The following is an 18,819-nucleotide window of genomic DNA, read 5'->3' as shown; positions in this document are numbered from 1 at the left end:
CGTGTCACGTGGTGTGACGTCATGTACCACGTGATTTGGAGGCGCACAACTACAGCGACGGCGCGCGGTGGGCCCCCGTTTCTCTACTGTCGTGACGTCATCGTGTCACGTGGTGTGACGTCATGTATCACGTGATTTGGAGGCGCATAACCACGGCGAAGGGCTGAAGTGGTAGCTTAAGTAGTATGCTTCGCATAAAACAGGTTTTAAATATATAATTGCTTACCATAGCCTTGGTTCAATTCGTTTTGATTCTGTGCATTTCGTTTTTTTGTAACCACGCGCCCTGCTATACTTGCACCCTGCTGGACGATACCCAATTGCCTGTTCTACATTTGTACTAATGGGGATGTTATTTTTTTTACACCTCCGGTGGTTATTTGCAATTTGCTTCGAAATTTATTTGTGTGAATTTCCTCTTTTGGGTAGGTACTTGTGATTTTTTCTGACTTATTCTCGTTGTGTCGGATTTTCGAGTGATGTATTCGTGCCAGTCATTTTCTTTCGTTGTACCGGGATCATTTGCAACATTTTTTTTCTTTTGCTGTATGCGTTATGCTCCTCAGTAACAAATTTATTTTTTGCATTTTAGTTACCATTATCCTCAATAATGCTCTGTGGAATGGCGTCGGGGATAAATTAAAAAACAGAGAAAGCGACAAAAGAAATTACCGGTGAATACACCTGTTGTAATGCTAATTATCAACGCTAGCTGCTGCTTTTTGCGCTTTTGCATTTGTTGTGTTTGCCACATATGAGTGTGACTGTCGCATTTCGATTTTCTTAGGGTTAGTGCGAGGCACGGGCTATGCGCACGAGGTGGTCACGTGGTCACGGCCGCGTGAGTGGCAACCTGTGCGGGGTGCCAGCATGTCCGGCTCCAACTCAAATACACAGACGCTCGATGGCGTTGACAACTACTAAGTTTGGGCCTCGGACATTAGCCTCAACAGCTAGATGTGAAAAATATCTTTAATTTGAATACATCTTTACCGTGCTATATTTGTTCTTATGAGATTGAAGGACTGAATTATTGCAAAATCTTTAGAGTTGCTCAGAGCGTCGTCGCGTTGGTGTCACTGAGTGCCTTTTAAAGAGGTACCTTAGACTTCCAAGTGCCTTTGTGTGGCTTATTCGGTTGTTGCGATTGCTCAAGAGGAGTTCGTCTTCAGAAGGGGTTGCAAGCAGTCAACGTCTGCATACTTCGCATATCTCTTGACATACGCCTGAAATGACTGAAATGTCACGTTTGTTATTCCCCATCGATATTACGCTGCGCCCGAGAGCACTGCCTACTCGGAATTGTAAATTTGTAACGAACATGCAAAGTTTAATAGAAACTGCAGTATACCTAGCATAGTAACCAAGCATCAAAAGACCCCCTTGATGCATGTCATTATCTTGTCTGGAGGGACGTAGTCAGCATATATTACTTCGGAGTGCTGAAAAAAGGGCTGCGAAATTGTCGAATGTTCTTTGAAGTTTACCTCGCAACTGCGTCGACATGCGCGGCGATTACCGCTTTCCAGAACTTAGAGGTCTAATAAGCTGAACCGAATTCCAGGGCATTGAAACGGTTGGCATATTAAAGCATTGCTCTGCGGGCCGTCCTTGGCCTTATGCAAAACACTGCTCCAATTTCTGAATCTAGGTACTTGAAGTGCATATTGACCTTTCTTGTCTCACTAAGCCCTGTTCCCTATCGTTGACGAAAATTATTTTTCGCAGAACTATAGTCGTCGCCATTATCTGTGAACTTCATCGTGCACTACTCTGCAATGACCACACAGAGCGCGGCTTTGCACGCTGAAGAATATGTTTCGCCATAAAGGATAAAATTTGGAAGAGAAGCATTTACTTTGTTTCCTTCAAACAGATCCTACAAATGCTTTACATCGTTAATTTTATTTCTTTTATTGCAACGCGAGACTCCTACTTGCCGTTTCTTAGTTCATTTTACCGCACGTGTACAGAAAGGCACCCATTTAAATTTTCTGAATCTACGCGTATTTTCCCACACCAGACAGTCTGGGTCAGACGTTAGGGTTGTGAGGAGACGCTGGCGGAATAAACTGAGTTACAGCTGCAAGAAGTTTTGCTTTGAAAATCTGGCTTCTTTAGATTATTTTGACGCGTGAATGATTCCTTTCCCGGCTAAAAATTGCCAACACAATCAGAGTGCAAGCGGGGGAGGATCTGTAGATAAATTGACACGGTCCTCGACAGCTCTCTTCTTCCGTTTGGAGGGCCCAAAAACAGCAGCCTGCCCGTAATTTCCCTTCGTGTGTTGAGGTTCGACATGTAATGCCCAGAAAAGCAGGGATCAGCGCTGAGTAGATTGGACAGTTTTATTTGAATTGCCTTCAGTGAAGAAATCGTTTTTCTCCAGTGATGAAGCCTTTTTTTCTGTTGAGATGCCCGAAATGATGTAGTTGTCGAAAAAGAGTGCTTTGTAAATACTTGCCGCTGACAAGGCTTAGATTTGTGGTGAAAAACATTTTCTTTCATAGAGACGACACTGGAGGTTGTGGGATGGCTCTGATAGCCGAAATCAAGAGGCTGGACTAGGAGAGTAGACCAGCCTAGTAAATGCAACTTGAACTACGGGAGCAAACTGGCTTAGTAAATGCAAGTTATTGTGAGTTAACAAAGCTCGTTCGCGGTTACGTAGCGGAAAAACGAAATTCAGAGAGGCACTTAATCACTGAATACGTGTGAGATTGCGATAGCAACCAGCCTTGTTGTGCGCCCTTATGCACTACCACATAGCGGACATTGCACTAAGACTTTGCACCCATTTCATTTCATTTCATTTCATTTGATTTCATGGACACACATGCATGTGTTGGTTGACGGTTCGACTCCCGATTGATGGCTAACTGAAGCTGCTACTAGCATTTCTGTGCAAGATCTCACGCAGATTCGAACGCAACCAGTGCTGCATTAGTGCGGCAAATTTGGCCCCCACAATCTTCGGGCTAGAAACACCTTACTGGGAACGAGGGTGCGTCCTTTCCTGGAGTGTATATACAAGGCAAGGCAAGTACTTGATTACACCACTTGAGAAGCTCCGCTTGAAACTAATTCGGTTTGAAAATACAATTCTGTTCTTTTGTATTGTAACGTAAATGTTGATACTAGGCAGGAAGACTTTAATACAGGCAGGGAGAGAGACAAGGCCAAGCAAGCTGAGGGAGCAATGACAACCGATCCCTGACATCATCTTATTCTTCTCCATCCTCTTTATAATGGTGCATACCCTGACATCGCGAGCACTACTTCGTCGTCGTCAGCTGTTCGCCACCTGGCAATACCATGTGGCAATACCTCGCCACTTCTCTAGACGTCTTGGCTCCTTCTGTGTATGAACTGCTTCTTTCGTGTGGTGGCGTATACATAGGACAAACGAGCAATTGTGTCACTGACAGGGCACGGCAGCATGAACTGCCAATACTGACCGATGCAAACTTACATCTGCCGGGACACTAAAAAAAAATTGTAGTACGAACCAAATTTGACCAATATAAAGACCTTGCGCAGAAGTCATGACACTGTGGCAAGCGAACTACTGGAAGCGTTTTGTATCAGAAAAAGGGATGATCAGCGGATCAGCGACACGTCAGGGTGCTTGAAAAGAAAAGAACATTTCTCGGCGACGCGTGTAAGATTGTGATTGTTTTCACATGACGGATAATTTAATGAGTGTTTATACGTAGCGGCGTTCTTTCTGAATCAACAGATGAGAGATAGAGCCTGTCCTGTCTTCTTTATGTGTTGCGCTAAGAGGTATTCCTCTTTGAAAATGTGCCAAAATATACCAGAATACTTATCATTCGTCTCTCTGGCGTGAGCAAACACCCACTTTAAACAACGTCATGCGTTGAATACACTTGAATAAGGGCTGCCGAAATAATGCCAAGCACAAACTGAGAACAGCTTTCTAGGCTAAGGGCCCCTCTGAGAAAATTCCAGCGCCAACCTCTTTTATCAGAGCAATGAAGTTTCCTCTCTCGTTCTTCTGTCTCGTAACTTCGTCCCTATAATTTCTATTCGCATCTCATTCCATTGTCCCTGTTTTAATGCCAATTCTTTTTGTCGCATTTTCACATTGACAAAACCCCGCAAATTTTTGGACTAATCATTTGCGTCGTAGTTTTAAAACGCACCCAGCACTCCAGCCCAGTTGCCGTTTCTAAATGTCCCTTAATTTTCCTTTTTCTCTTCTGCATTGGTGAATGATGTGTTTCCACTTAGCGGGTACAGCAGATGAAGCATCGCTGTCCCCTCCGGAAGGCCACAGCGATGGCGTCCGTGGTGCCTTTTCAAGCTCTTTTTTTTCTTTTATTCTTTTTAAATCTTCAAGCTGGCAATAGAAGAGACATTTTGTGGCAGTGACCTTTTGCGGTGCACGCGCGCTGCCCATTGCTGCGGCAGAGCCGAGCGAGTTTAGTACCGAAAGTCGTTTCATGCGGCTCCTCGGCGGCGACGCGCCGACCGGAGTCCATTTAGGTGGTCCGCAACGTTGCCCCTTTTAGACATGTTTGGACTCTTAGGCTTGCGATGAGAGCGAGAAAAGTGGCCCGAGGTCTCTGGCGGCCCTCTAAATAAAGTTCAGGCCTGGTGTACTGCGTTAAGTTTGTGAATAAAGGGTCTTTTTTTTTATTTTCTCCCCTTGCTGCGCCTTTCTTCTTCTAAACTTTAACGAATAAAAAAGGCTGAGAGAAGTGAAAGTATCTGACCCAGAGATAGATCCGGGTATCAGAATACTGGCAACCTTTTATGAAGTCACTTTCGCATTCTTACCATTTTGTGGCCGCAATGTCCGGCTTTCTATTTTAGCTTTGGGTACAAGCTTCGGTACAGTCGGATTTTTTGGGGGGTGAAATGCATAAAAAATAGAGCCTTTGACCCAAGCTTCTTCAGATCAAAAACGCATTAGTTAAAGCACTCTTTGTCCAATTCCCAGCCATCGGCGCTGTCTGCAGTGAGACTTCTTACACCTGTCGTTCACCACCAAAATGCGTATTCAAAATTCCAATTGCGACTTGATTTCACTGAAATCAAGTCGTAATTGGAATTTTGAATACGCATTTTGGTGGTGAACGACAGGTGTAAGAGGTCTCATTGCAGACAGCGCCGATGGATTGCCTTCATCAATCATACTACACAATACTTAATTAATCGAAAAGCGTGAGATGCTGAATGTAAGATATGAGCTTCACATAAACAATAACAGGACATTCTTGACGTCGACAATTTAACCGTTGGAAGAATGTTTACTTTCTCCAGTCTGCTGAGGGAGTGGAGTTCGATATATAATTGATTTGTTTCTTTTTCGTGTTGCATTTTTCCTTTCTTTCTTTCTACCTCCTATGTGGAAAGATTCCTTAAGAAAGCCGTTTAGACACCTCCCAGAAATCTCTCCTCGAGATTCATCAGGCAAGTGACTACATGTTTCTGCTGGCAGCTCCTTAAACCCAACACTTGTATCGGTGGAGGAGAGGAGTGGGAAGCATGGGTTCACTGTTACGCAGTACCAGTAAAATAAGACATGTGCTATAAGCCTCGTGGCCTAAGCGACTCCAATGGCAGATATAGCGTTTTCTGCTATAACTAGTCGTAAAGATAAGGACTGAGTTTTGCGACATAATAAAGATTCTAGGCACTATTCCGTACACGTCAAAAGCAACGGCACATCGGTGCCTCACTTAACGTTTACTCCATAAGCACTGAAACTTTAAACAAAGGTGTCTGCGAAAATTGAACTTTGAAGCCATTTCTGGTGAAAATTTTTCAAGGATCTAGAGGTTCAATCAATTTTTTTCTTCTTTTAGCAGCTTCAAATAGACCAAGACTACGACTTTCCGTTAAAGATGACGTGGTGTTTGAAACAAATTGAGAAATTGTCTAAAATTGACATTTTCACAACATGTATTGTCTCAGGCTGTAAGGCTAAGAGCCAATTAATGCATCAGGGCGCACGTATACGCGTTTGAGTCGTAGTCGAGCTGGTGCAAAATTGCACCGCGCTGATATAGAGGCTCTCAGATCGAACCTCCGCTTTTGTTACATAAGACGAATACAGTCGTTTGTTTCTTGTCAAGCGCCGCTTGTGAACAAAAAAAATTCTCTTAAAGAACACAAAAGAATTTTTCTTGATGTGCGTAATGCGTACGTGGTACGCAAATTTTGAATTCCGACCTTTCTAATTTAAGTTTCAACATGAAGCTATGCATCGCCAAAAACATGAATATAGCCGGAGCAAGACATGGTTATAGTCTTCCAGTGTCGACAACCGCAACAGATTTCAAAAGAGATCTTCGATAAGCTTCTTAATACTGCTCGGCCCGACAGAAGAAACGTTCATAGAAGGGACATATTTGTTGCTGCCTCAAGCATCCTCAAATAGATAAGGATGCTTGAGGATCCTCCATCAAGCATCCTCACAGAGGTGGCTGCGCTTTGAGAAGCTTATCATCAAATATAAGAACATTTCGAAAAGTCATCCTGAAAAGAGCCATTGATATCTAAACGGCGCCAGATTCCTAAGCTTGCGCCAAACTTGCCTGAGCCGGTTTTTCAAAGCTTTGCCAGGAATGCTTTCCATCGAGGCGTTAAAGCTTAACGTAATTTTTTAACGTGACTTTAGCAGTGTCACTGTATCTAAAATGTTTTGAGAGAGCTCACTTTCTTGCTTTGCTTTAAGATTTTTTTAGATTTTTTAACCCAGATAGCTTCTAGAACCTAAAGTATAATCACACCTGGCGGTTTCGGCCTCTAAGTACGTCTTAAATATTTCCCGCCGCACATGCGCTGCCCCTCAAAAGACGCCATAAATTATTAAGGAGCGAGAGCCTTTCAGTTGCAATCGTCGCTCAAACTATGCTGGCTTGTGCACCTTGAAATATTTCCCAGTGACGGTTAGCCTCCCGCGATCACATGGCATAATGGCTGTCGTGGCTCGCCAAGCACGCTTTCTTAAGAATTTCATGCGGATTTCATGTTTCACGCGCGTGACCTTTTACGGCCACTGTAAAAGTCTTCGGGTTGGCGCCATCGTAACGCCGCCACGAGTCAAGTAAAAGTTCAGTAAGAGGGCTGATCCTGTGGGACTAGACAGCGCGTGGAAAATATACTTGTCTTTTAAAATGTCGGCCCACTGTGCGTATACAAGCATCTTAGTAATAGGTGCATGTGTACTAGTTTGTTCGTTATTTGGAACAGCCCTAACGCTGCACGAAACAGCCCGAGCGAAAAGACATAGACGGAGCAAGGCGACGCCGGTGAGTTGCCGGGACAGGCTTAAATATATTCTGCTTCCCCATCCCCCTGTGCACTTACTGTTGAGTTATTTAGAGTTCGGCGGGGAACTCCGGAAGTGGTGCGTTGGAACTGATCGTAAATGGGTTGTATTTTTCTGGTTGGTCATCACAGCCAATTTGGTTTAGCGTTTTTAACAGGATACCGACATCAAGAGTAACATTCTAGAAGTCAGCAAGCGCCAGCCAGAAAGACATATGTACGTTTCTACTACCAAAATATAACTGTCACCTGCAATTTGTGTGTAGTTGTGCCAGTATTTTCGGGGCTTAACAAACCACGCCGTATTCGTATGAGTGGACTCTGGGATCTTTCACGAAATGTAGAGTGCAGAACCATATTTATTAGCCTTTCAACGCTTATGCCTTTTGTTTATGGTCGCGCTTATGGTCACTCGTCCATACTGAACGGCGTCTCTACATCTATGCTGTGTGAAATGATTCGCCAAACTTCCCAGCTCCGGCACATGGGGTATTGACTCCTGTGACATTATAGTGGTCGCTTGAGCGCCACAGTTTTGTCCCAAATGTTGGAACAGTTGGCGCCGTCATCGCAGCTGTCCCCGAAAAATTTTTCCGCCTTTCTTTTTTTTTTTTAATGACACGAAATATCTGAGAGAGCACTTTCTGGCCCTCGTTCAAGCTCGTTCTGGATGATTTTCTAAGAACTCGTTGATTTCATACTTCTGCGTCTTCGTCTGAGCTCTCCATGTGTTCTGAGCGATAGTTTAGTGCATAATGTTCGCGGGAATTACCAGCCCAGCTCTGATGCTCCCCTCGCTACAATGTCGCCGGGCACCACAGCCGGGCGGACTGCGGATCAACTCGTCCGATGGCTCTGGGACAACACAACGGCGCTTTATGTAATGGTGGGACGGTGGCGAATATTATCTATTGTTACTACGGCTGTTCTTCACCATGAACATTACGAAATAATATGGCAGAGACCTGTGGCTGTCTGGCAATCTCCGAGGCGCGGAAGGGACAACATGGGTGGTCAAGTTCTGACCAAGGAATATTGATTTTGTGTTTGTTAAAACAGAGAAGAAGAAAATGGATGCGTCGTGCTTAGGACCTGTAATCTGTCTTCAACTGCATTACATGTTTTCTGTTCTCAAACATGTGGTCTGATTTTAGCACTCAGTTCTCGCCTATAAGGGAACATCCATCTTTACTAGAAATGTAATGTATAAAGTATTGCCTTTGTGAAGGTTTTCCCAATTGTTGTGAGTGGCGTTTGAACGAGACTAGGGCACGCAGGGACTAACCGTAGTTTTGGAACACCTAGCAAGGCGCTTGACGGGTGAACAGTAGCTGACATGGACAATCTGTACTCGAGGACACCAAGAATTTCTGCCCAAAAGCCTGCCGACCTTCAGTTAACGTGCTCTATCGGCAGCACAGTATCATCATCACCTCCAGCCAAACTGCGTGCATGGCAAGGCAAAAGCATCTCGCAATGACCTCCAATTAACCCTACATTCGATTCGGTTTTCAAATGTGCTATTGGCACATCTTAAATTTTTTTGGAATCCACTCTGTAACGCTGACGGGCCATCGGTTATATTCGCTTTGCTTTACACTCCCTGCTCATGTTCATTTCCTGTTCATGACTTCAAATAGGCTATAATAGAAGTTTATTTCTTGATCCACTCTGGCCCTCTTCCTGTCTCTTGACATTGCACTGAATTTCCTGTGCACAGCTCGTTGCGCTGTTCACAAATTAATCTCAAGCCCTCTCGTTAGCCTTCATGTTTTCGTCGCATGAATCACGACTGGAAAGATACAACTACTATACATATACACTCTCCTCCTCAGGGATTCTAGTATGCTGTTATTTATGACCTAAGAGTATCTTACAAATGCACACCACCCATTCCAATTCACTCTAGCTATTTCAATGTAGTGGCCCAGATCTGCTACCAGTACTTGCTTCAGGTAGACGTATTCGAATGCCTTGGTGCCTAGGTAAACTGTTCTCTCTGCAGGCTGTCGAACATAACGACTTTTCATCACATTGATTTTCAGACCTAAAGTTCTGCTTTGCCTCTCCGGATACTCAGTTATGCTCCGTAATTAATTACCTGACTTACTCAGCAGGACAGCGTAATTAGCAAATCATTGTTCAGAAAAGCCTAATCATGGTTCGGAAAAGGCTGCGCTAAATATGTCGTTGTTACAAGCCTGTTGATAATTTGGAGAACATTTCGTCCCACGCACAGGGAAAGATACCATTCTCGCATGCAGTGTATTAAGATAGAAGCGATGAGAAACACCAGAAGCGGTTGTGATCCTAGCTTTACATAACTGTAAAGCTATGATCATCATTGTATCATTACACCCAGTGCGAGCGCGTATAGACGGGCTGATCGACTATATGTTAAGCTTTTAGGTCACACATACTCCGCTTAAAATTTTATGAAGGCGAAAGCCTTTAATGCCTCATACTGTCGTTAGCAGACGCGTCGGCAGGAATGTCGACAAACGCGTCGGCAGGAATGTCGACAGACGCGTCGGCAGGAATGTCGACAGACGCGTCGGCAGCCGTGTCGACAGACGCATCGGCAGATTTGTCCGCCTTTTGGCGTCACTGCTTAGAAAGAAACTGCGCCGAGGGTGGGAATCGAACCAGGGCCTTTGGCATTTGAAGAGGAGACGCTACCACTCCGCCACGAAGGCTCAAGGTTCCAGCATGAATAAAGGCGCATCTAGTGAATGCATAAGTTTCATAAATAAAATAAAAGGAATAAAGTGAAGGAAAGAAAAATAAAAATAAGAAAATGAGCAAAAATAAAAGCAAAATAAAATAGGATATGAAAATAAAAATAAAAAACAATAAAAACAAGATAGGAGCAAAAATAAAAAGAATATGAAAAATAAAAAAGTAAATACAAACAAACAGTGCGCCAGGAAACGCTTTCGCCTTGCAGCACTTTAGAGAGCCAAAGTGCCCCCTGAATTATTTTCTTTCACTGACGGCTCAACTATGGAACTACTTTTCTGTTCAACGCACTAGTTAAAAATAGAAGCACTTGTTAAGCGAACAACTAATCATATCGGTCTGTTCAATTATTTTTTAGATATTTAATTGTTAATTTTCTGACACATTTTCTTCCCATTGCTGCTGTGTCTTCAACACGAGGCATCAGAATATATAGATACAGCAAAGCAACGAAAATTTTGATGGCTGTGCGCAATTTTAATGCAGTATTAACACTCTATACACGGTAGTTTTAGACGCAGGCAAATTTAAAAAAAACGGCTCTAAAGCACAAACAGGGATTGACGCGGGTAAAAAAAAACAGCAAAAAACGCACAGATATTGGTCAGAAGGTGCAAAAGCCCTTCAGCCACTCGTGTGCTCGTTTCGACAGCTGTTCGAAACTCCCCAACCTTGCCCACTGAGCGGTACCCTACGCCGCTCTTGCGAAAGATCGTGGTTCATGCACCGCGCCACCACAATCGTCGCTCGAAGGCGCGGGCATTATCAACTGAGGCGCACACGCACCCTTTCCGTCCTCCTCTTCCCCCAAACCATACTCCTCCGTCTCCTCCTCAGCATCCTCCTCCTCCGGTGCTGCAACGACACCCGCCGGGTTGATCTGTTACTTTGTTGGTTGCCGCCAAAGAGCACTCCCATTTCGAGACGGTGCAGATGCAACCCGTCGCGAACAACTGTTCATTTCGAGGAGCCGCTTTGGCGCTACCCGCACGCGCCGGTCGTTGTGGGCGAGCGGCGATAGACGACGCCGCCGCGCTCTCTTCTTCTTTATGCCTCGTGAAAAATGGTCAATTCGCAAATAGGTTTCGCTCCCGACTCCCCGGACCACTGCGTGCGGCCGTTTAATCTCTCGCTGGCCGCGGGTCTCCCGGCACCGCGCGCTGCTGGCGCATATGGGAGAAGTGGCCTGCACCTGACACGTCGCACGGCCATGGGTAAACGGGCACCTCGCCTGCGGTGTCGCAGAACAAGTTGCTCGTTCCCAGCTCGGAGATAATAATAAAAAAAAGAAATGAACGGTTAAAACCCGTTAACACCTAGTCAAACATAGTTTTTGCGTCACACGTGTGCGCGTGCTTGAGGTAACTTGGTCCACCGGAATGCCGAGTTGAAGATGAGAAAAAAAAGAAGAAAACGGGGTACACGGACCTGGATGAAAGTGCTTGCCTAGTAGAAAGAGAGAGAGAAGAATAGAAGTGAAATGGTTAGGAATTTTTGCACGAAGAATTTCAGACATGGAATAAAGGAGCTTGCCTAACGCTACCGTCCCTAGTTCGCTCGCGAACTACAGCCCCCCCCCCCCCCCCCCCCCCCCCCCCCCCGCTTTCTCCGATTGCTTTTTCTCCCCCGTCAGAGCGTATCAAAGAGGCAGTTGTAAGAAATTTAAAGAGTTCACGCAGAACGTTATTTCTTTTTTTTTTTTTGCGGTTATACAGCTTCTGTATCTTGCGTTGGGAACATTCCTGCGTGTGCACACTTAGCGTTAGTTTCCGAAAAACTAACATAAACGCATACTACCGTACTAGACGTACTTCACCCGATTTATGACCCTCTAAGGGCTTACTTCTTGGCGAATGCATCAAGTAAATAAAGAAAAGGACGCATTGTGCATACTGCAAGTATAAGGTGTTAAACGTTTAGGAACTAAACGCAGAAAATATATACCTTGGTAGGTATATACAGAAGCGAAGGAAGACAGAAAAGTTTCACCCGTGGCGGCCTGAAATTACAACTCCCAAGAGACGATTTGTATTTTATCTTTCGCACTGATGGAAAAAGAACAGGTATCTGTATTAAGAAACCAATACGACAGTATTTAAAGACCGACTGGTACAGAAAAATTAGCCTTGTAAAATCTGAATGTTCCATCTACTAGCGTTCCCACGCGAATCAAAATTTTTAAATTTATTCCATCGGTTACACTCAAGGGGCTTTCTCGTACACTAATGTATTTGCCGTATTTCTCAATCTTGAAACGTGGAGTCCTGCAAAGAATAGTATGCTGTGTTTCCTATTTCGAGGCATTTTAGCCTAGAAAAGCTGAGCACCACGCCGAAGGAAATCTCGTACCTATTAGAAAACCGCTGGACACCTGAAGGCACTGGTGATCGAACCCAGAACCTCCAAAGTGAGAGGCGAGAACAGAAGAACATTGGCTCACTTCACCTTCTGTAGTCGCTGCGATGGAGCCGGGAGGAGGGAGGCCGTGGCTGCAGCAGAAGAAAGGAAAAAGTATTTCAGAACACTAGGAGTGAGGGAGCCAAAGTAAATTGAAAAAGTCTGAAGTGAAACTTTTGGATTTAAAAATTCTTAAACCTGGAAATTCGCCCTTTAATTTTTCATCATCGTCTTCACATCAGTTCAAACCATCGCACATCATTCTTGCATGCGTGCCTGGTAGCTAAAGTTCATCAGTATTAATTCATAAAATCATGGGCAGCAACACGCGATGACGACCACCAGTTGAATGTGTCGCCATCGAAAATAGGAGAAAGTATGAATATTTTGCCTCGAAGACACAAGACTTTGGCGTAGTATAGCCAGCCATGAGCTAGACGGAATCGTACACTATCCATGACAGGAGTATGCTGTTCCCACTTCACCAAAGAGCAGTCTGCACTCTTGCCACAAGTCTGTGTGGCATGGCTCAGTTGAAATGTAAATTATTAGGGGCAGAGTTCGCCTTACGCCTAGAAACATGATGTACCACAAGAAAAGCTTGTCACAGAAGCCTTGATGTACAGGTGAAAAATGAAGTTCTCGAAAACTGCTTTTATTTTTGTTCAGTGTGCTGTGATTCGCGCAACTTATGTGATTTAGAAGACATGCAAAGTTCGTGAACCCGCTCTCGCAGGAAGAAAATGAGAGACGGGGAAGGAAAGAGTGCGGAGAGTTGATGACCGCGCAGTCATAGCTACCTTCGCGTCACACCTGTAATAACAAAGTGCCCAAATAAAAAAAAAACTCAGAGGGACATCTAATTATCCTCTGTGTTTAACATTAAAAGCTGTTGATGCCTTCAGCGGAACTGACGTCACTTTCACCCCGGTAACGCCCTTTCCCTGTAGCCAATGTGATTAATCCGCTCTGGTAATGTCGCTTCCTTCAAGCCAATGTTCATATTTTATGACCAAAGACACATTTTCCCCCCGATGATGTTTTTAATGCAGCCGCATTAAAATCATTATGCCTTTAGAACGCGGACTCTGAGACTCATGTGTGGGCGGTAGGATCTGAAGAGGGTATGATTGAATATCAGGCGCCGAAAAGGCTGAAATGCTACTCCTTCGCATGATTGAGGTGACACTAACAAAAAGCGCCCTGTGTATCTCGGTCTTCCTCCGTCCCTCGTCTGTCAGCGCTGCATGTTCAGGAGGATAAACAAAAAGCCGGAGGATACAACAAGGGCCGGCCCCCCAAGCTGACCGTATATGTTTTTTCGTCCGGTGGTGGGACGCCTTTATTTACGTCTGGGTACCGCACAAGCTCTCTATACGCACTTAATCACACTGGCTGCGCTTTAATCATATCTGTAGAAACTTAGAACAAACGGCGGCTGGAAGCACTTCCTTAGTGGATGATATTTTAAGGCTGAACTGGCTATGTAGTTTTCACAGAAAAATGTGAACCCTTCAGTTTGCCTAATCAATAACGTAGGCCGCCAATGCTCTTCCTAACTATTACTGTACCTGCCAAAACATAACATATAACTAAGAAAATAGAGGAGGCAGGATTCGATACCAAGCCAGATAGGCCAAGTGAACTGAATCCAGACGGCTCATTGTTGCGGGCAACAATCGCCTGCGTAGCCGGTCCACTGCTTCTCCGCATTGGCCTGCTGAGGCCAGTTGATCGAAACAACGTGCTGGAACACCCCCGTTATCCAGGCTCACCCGTTGCCTTCGAAGCGTTTTTTCGAAAGATAAGCGCCGTGCACTGAGATATTATAGTTTTTGAGCCCGAAAGCCCGGAGGGGCTACGGAGGCGCCTGCACAGTCTCACTTCGTGAGACTTTAGTCATTTTGAACACACAATGTGCCCAATATGGAGAGATAACGGTGTAAACTGTGCGCACATAATTGAAGCCAAGCAGTGGTGTCCGTATGCGACCGCGGTTCAGCAACTATACTTGGTGCAACGAGTGGGTGGGACAACAATTATGCCAGTGTACCGGTGCTCGCTGCAAATCTTAAAACTTTGCACTTGCTGCAAGCGGTAATTTGGAGTCGAGAAATTATAATGCGCGATAAAGAGGTGAGCAATGTACACGCAATCAAGACGTTGAATTCCACGAGTTGCGCACGCATGAATAGCATGGCAATGTGAATAAGTAGTAGTCACCAAGAATAAGATCAAAGTCACTTGATCATTTTATGCCTTTTTAATTGTTCTGCTCAACAATCACACATTTTTTTTCTAAAATGTCTATTCTTCTCTCTTTTCATGAATATGCTCGCCGTTTAACTTGTTTTATGGACTTATGAGATAATACAGACCCAAAATAAAGGCCCTCGAGGGTATCCTGAATAAAGTAAAAAATAATAGGGTGTCGCAAAGCGACAGATACATTTGAAGAAAAAAAAAGTCCACAGCAAATGCGTCAAAGTAGTAGTCGATAATGAAGCCAGTAGATGTAATTACATAGAGACCTTGGTTGCCGGCCGGCACTTTCGTCATACGTCATCGCTACTGCTGTTGACGATCTACTGCTGATACTGGCGTGGTCGTATCGACCAAATGCTCCCCCAGTAACATGACAGAAAAGGCGCAACAATAGTAGAAACAGGGGCGAAGGGGATGGTTCAGGTAGTTCAGGTAGTAAGAGCCCATACATTTCGCCTCCATCGAATTGCGCCTCGGGATCAGCAGCCGAGCAGAATAATGACTGAGCCACCAAGGCAGGCCTTTTACCACATGTTTCTGAAAATTAACACGAGTAAAGTTTTCATGGCATTATTCCAAACTTCTTCCTGTGTCTCTCGGAGTTCTGAAAGCCACTTTGCTGACGGGTTTCTTTCTCTAGTGTTGCGTTGCATGAACATAATTCCCAACTGCTCCAAGACAAGAAGTAACAGGAATGACAACCGAACATTCGCGTACGATAAGTTTCACCTATTCACTCTGTTTTGTGCCCAAACGAAGCAACAGAAGCAGTCAATGCATGTTAAAGACCCACAGCTGGCCTAAATTAACCGGAGCCCTCCACTATGGTGCCCCTCATACCCCATATGTCAATTCGGACCGTTCAACCTTCCAAATAAACTTCAATAAAACTTTGGTTCGGCCTAGTTGGTACATGTTGTTGTGAAGGTGTAGGTTGCGCAAACCCAAATAAAATCTCGCAAAAGCTGTGAACAAACAAGACCACCGAAAGAACAAACTAAAATAACTAAATAAAGAGCAAGAAGGTGAACTTCTTGCTCTCCTCTCGACAGTTGTTCTCACTCACAAATTTACCATTGTTGCACATCGGGTAAAATAAAACACATAAAAATAAATGAGAGAGAGAGAGATCTCTTCAGAAGCCCAGCAGCCGCTTCAAGGTCCGTTTTCTACGGAGAAGCCAGCATAAACAACGTACTCAGCCGGATGAGGTTGGTTCGAAAATAACACCGTGTTGTTTTTTTCGACGGCATTTTTTCTCCCTCTCTACCCATGCTACGTCTGACTCTTACCCCACCCGAGTGCAGAGACCCGGCTGTAGCAAAACAAGACCATCGTTCGGCCCCCAAGCTCGTCCAGCGCTGAGTGCGGCCGTCATCGCCTCAGGCCACGGGGCACCGGGTTCCCGCAGGGAGCAAAAGCGAATACGAAACAGATAAACATAAAAAACAAAAGACAAAGTAAACCGCGTGTTAAAACGCTGGGCGCGCACACCGCTTTCGAGAAATCGAGAAGCCGTAAATAGTAGAATCAGGGTTTATAAAAAGAATCTTCAAGTCAGCTATACATCCGCCCCGCGAGGCCCTCGCATTTTTTAGAATACTTTTTCCAGTGTGCTTGATCTCCGTGCTTTGTTCGATTATCTATAATGCCTTCGGGTGCATCGGAGCCCGCTGGCCTCAGCGAGAGGAAGTGTGGACAAATGATTCAGGAACGTGACGAGAACGCTGGTGCGATGCCCGGCATTCTTTTGTTTAGGGCCCTCACATCTCTAGCCGCTTTCAACCCCTGATCTGCCTTTCTTTTGTGTGTGTGTGTTGGGAGACGGACAGGGAAGAAGCGCGGATCCCCTTTCAGCACTTCGGTGCGTGTGGCAAGGGAATAGAAATATGATGACGTTGTCAGTCTTTGGCCGGCAACGTTTCGTCTGCGCTTAAGAGGAAATGTCGGTGGAACACTCGAGGATATTTTCTTTCAATAAGAATACGCACCCGACAGGAAGGCGTTGCGAATTTTATTAAAGAAAGGCGTGATCTAAAAGGAAATGAAGGAAAAACCAGCGTGTGTTCTTTCTCTTTTGATCGTAGTCGCAAGTGACCGTGATCCCGTTTGACAAACAATTCTGAATCGGTTTGTGTTGTGTTACAGCAAAGTTAACGCGAGCTTAAGTTGTGCTTATAAGGGGTTAATACACGTAGTCCAGTGGGCGTGACTGTAAATTCATGTGACACTAGTCGGAGCTTGAAACTTCCGTTAATAAGGGATCTTAACAAGGGTAACCGAGTAAATGCGTGTCATAAGGCACGTCCTTGCACAAAGTTTGACGCCATGAGACATCTTTGTAGGCAAATGGGAGATAATGGGACGAATGGTAATGTTAAGAGAGGCCGCATAATGCTCGCCTCTGTGTGAGATGTAATAAGTTTAAAGATACGAAATCATCATGTATCCCATCGTAAGGGGACAAAAAGTTGTTCTCTTGGATTGGAGCTTTCAGTGAACTTGTAATTAGTTCCACGGGATGATTAGTTAGCGAGATAGATCGGTATAGACGGAGCAGAACAATCTAAAATTTACTTTAAAAGCAATCAAGCTGATTTAAAGCTGCAAGAAACGGAAAGTAACGTATAAAGTCAGAGATTTAGAACCAGAAAAATATTGAGATAGAGAAAAATTGAAAATGCAATGGAGATTTTCAAGAGCCAATTGTGCATCATATTACCCAGTTTTGGGTTAATAAGCTGGTGCTATAGGTTCAGGGATGGCTTACTTATGTGGTGACCTGCACCTTGCCCGTGCATATGCAGTGTCTATGATATCTCCTGATTAGTCTTGTCTTCTCGAAAAACTATGGTTCTACGAGAATGATCCCGCTTCTCAAATATTTCTCTCTTGACGCGCTTCCATAAGCGTCTTAGCTTGAGCAGTGTCGAAATTACAACAGTCGTGTTTTATTCTATTAAACCTATTTGAGATCTTGCACGAGTACACCGATCTAAAAGGCATACTTTTAGTTGTCTTTCCTCACTATGACGCATTTATTTTTCTCCCTAACCAAGATTTCACCATGTTTTTACCTACTGAATACAGCAGCCACTGCATAATACCGCTCTTCGTGCGTCTGGTAACCTCACAGCCCAAAGCTTTGTAGTTTTTGTTTGCGGATGATTTTTTATTTTATTTGGTTGCTTTCTTTGTGCATCCAGTACTTGGTTTTTAACAGGAATTTCAGTGCGACAAAAAGTAATTAATTGGTTTGAATAGTGAATTGAACGCTGAAATAAAGTGTGCCGTAGCTTTTTGAAGACACGTTGGGATATGTGAAAATAATGCACCTGATAAACTTTAGTGTTGGGAACCGCAAACTTGGTAATAGGCGGAAACTCTAAAACCCAATAAAATTCTCTCATAAAGGGTGGCGACATACGGTTAGGGTGCCTCCCAGCGCTGTCTTTGCAGTGCCGAAAACAATGAGCTCCCTGTCTCAAGGAAGGAAAGGCACATCCACCATTTGTAAAGAGGGCAGACATTCATCGGCGACGATGAGTGTGAGACAACTGAATTCCAATAACAACATTGGGTCGTCACTGCGTTTTGAAATGTATTTGAACCATTTTTCGAGGCTAGTGACATGCAGATGGATGACGTCTTTTTCGTCGTCTACGATGGACATGCTGCTAAGAACTGCGTACTGGGTAAACTCATGCGACAAGTGGACTAAATAGGTCCCGTTACATTGATGTCTTAAGGCGTTTCCTGCGTTCTCCGAAATTCCAGTGCGACCTTTGCGTTACATGTGCGGATTTAAAGGGAAAGAAAGTTACGGACTTGTGAAGGAGAAAGTACTTAGACCCCTTTGCAGACTTGATATTTTATGTTCTTGCTGCGCTTGCTTTTCTTCCCTCTGTCCAATTTGTGGCCATTTTTTTTTTATATTTACTTGCTCGAAGCAGGCTATAAGCTTGTTGTCTTCGGTAGATACCGGAGGAGGCTATTTCGAGATCTACTATAATCGTAGTGACCACTCGCATAAGAGGTATAATCATGTATGACAGAACGACTGAAAGCAACGGCGGTCAGTCTGCTCAATACACAAAACAAAAGAAACGGATCGAG

The 18,819-nt window shown here is 44.4% G+C and overlaps 1 protein-coding gene across 10 annotated transcripts in view; it reads right to left on the bottom strand.

Annotated features, from left to right (window-relative positions):
• LOC149372623 (uncharacterized) overlaps positions 1-18,819 on the bottom strand; it is a 517,038-nt gene that overhangs the window by 62,646 nt on the left and 435,573 nt on the right. For all 10 annotated transcript variants that reach the window (XM_089567161.1, XM_089567168.1, XM_089567166.1 and 7 more), the window contains one exon: positions 12,391-12,530. In XM_089567161.1, coding sequence (XP_089423287.1) covers positions 12,391-12,473 — 83 coding nt within the window. In that variant the 5' untranslated portion in view covers positions 12,474-12,530. The remainder of the gene's footprint in view (positions 1-12,390; positions 12,531-18,819) is intronic.

This window comes from Amblyomma mixtum, chromosome 1 (assembly GCF_055824585.1).
Source record: "Amblyomma mixtum isolate Tamu chromosome 1, ASM5582458v1, whole genome shotgun sequence".
Classification (NCBI taxonomy): Eukaryota; Metazoa; Arthropoda; class Arachnida; order Ixodida; family Ixodidae; genus Amblyomma; species Amblyomma mixtum.
The sequence above is the reverse complement of the archived record's forward strand: the minus strand, read 5'-3'. Positions and strand labels throughout refer to the sequence as shown.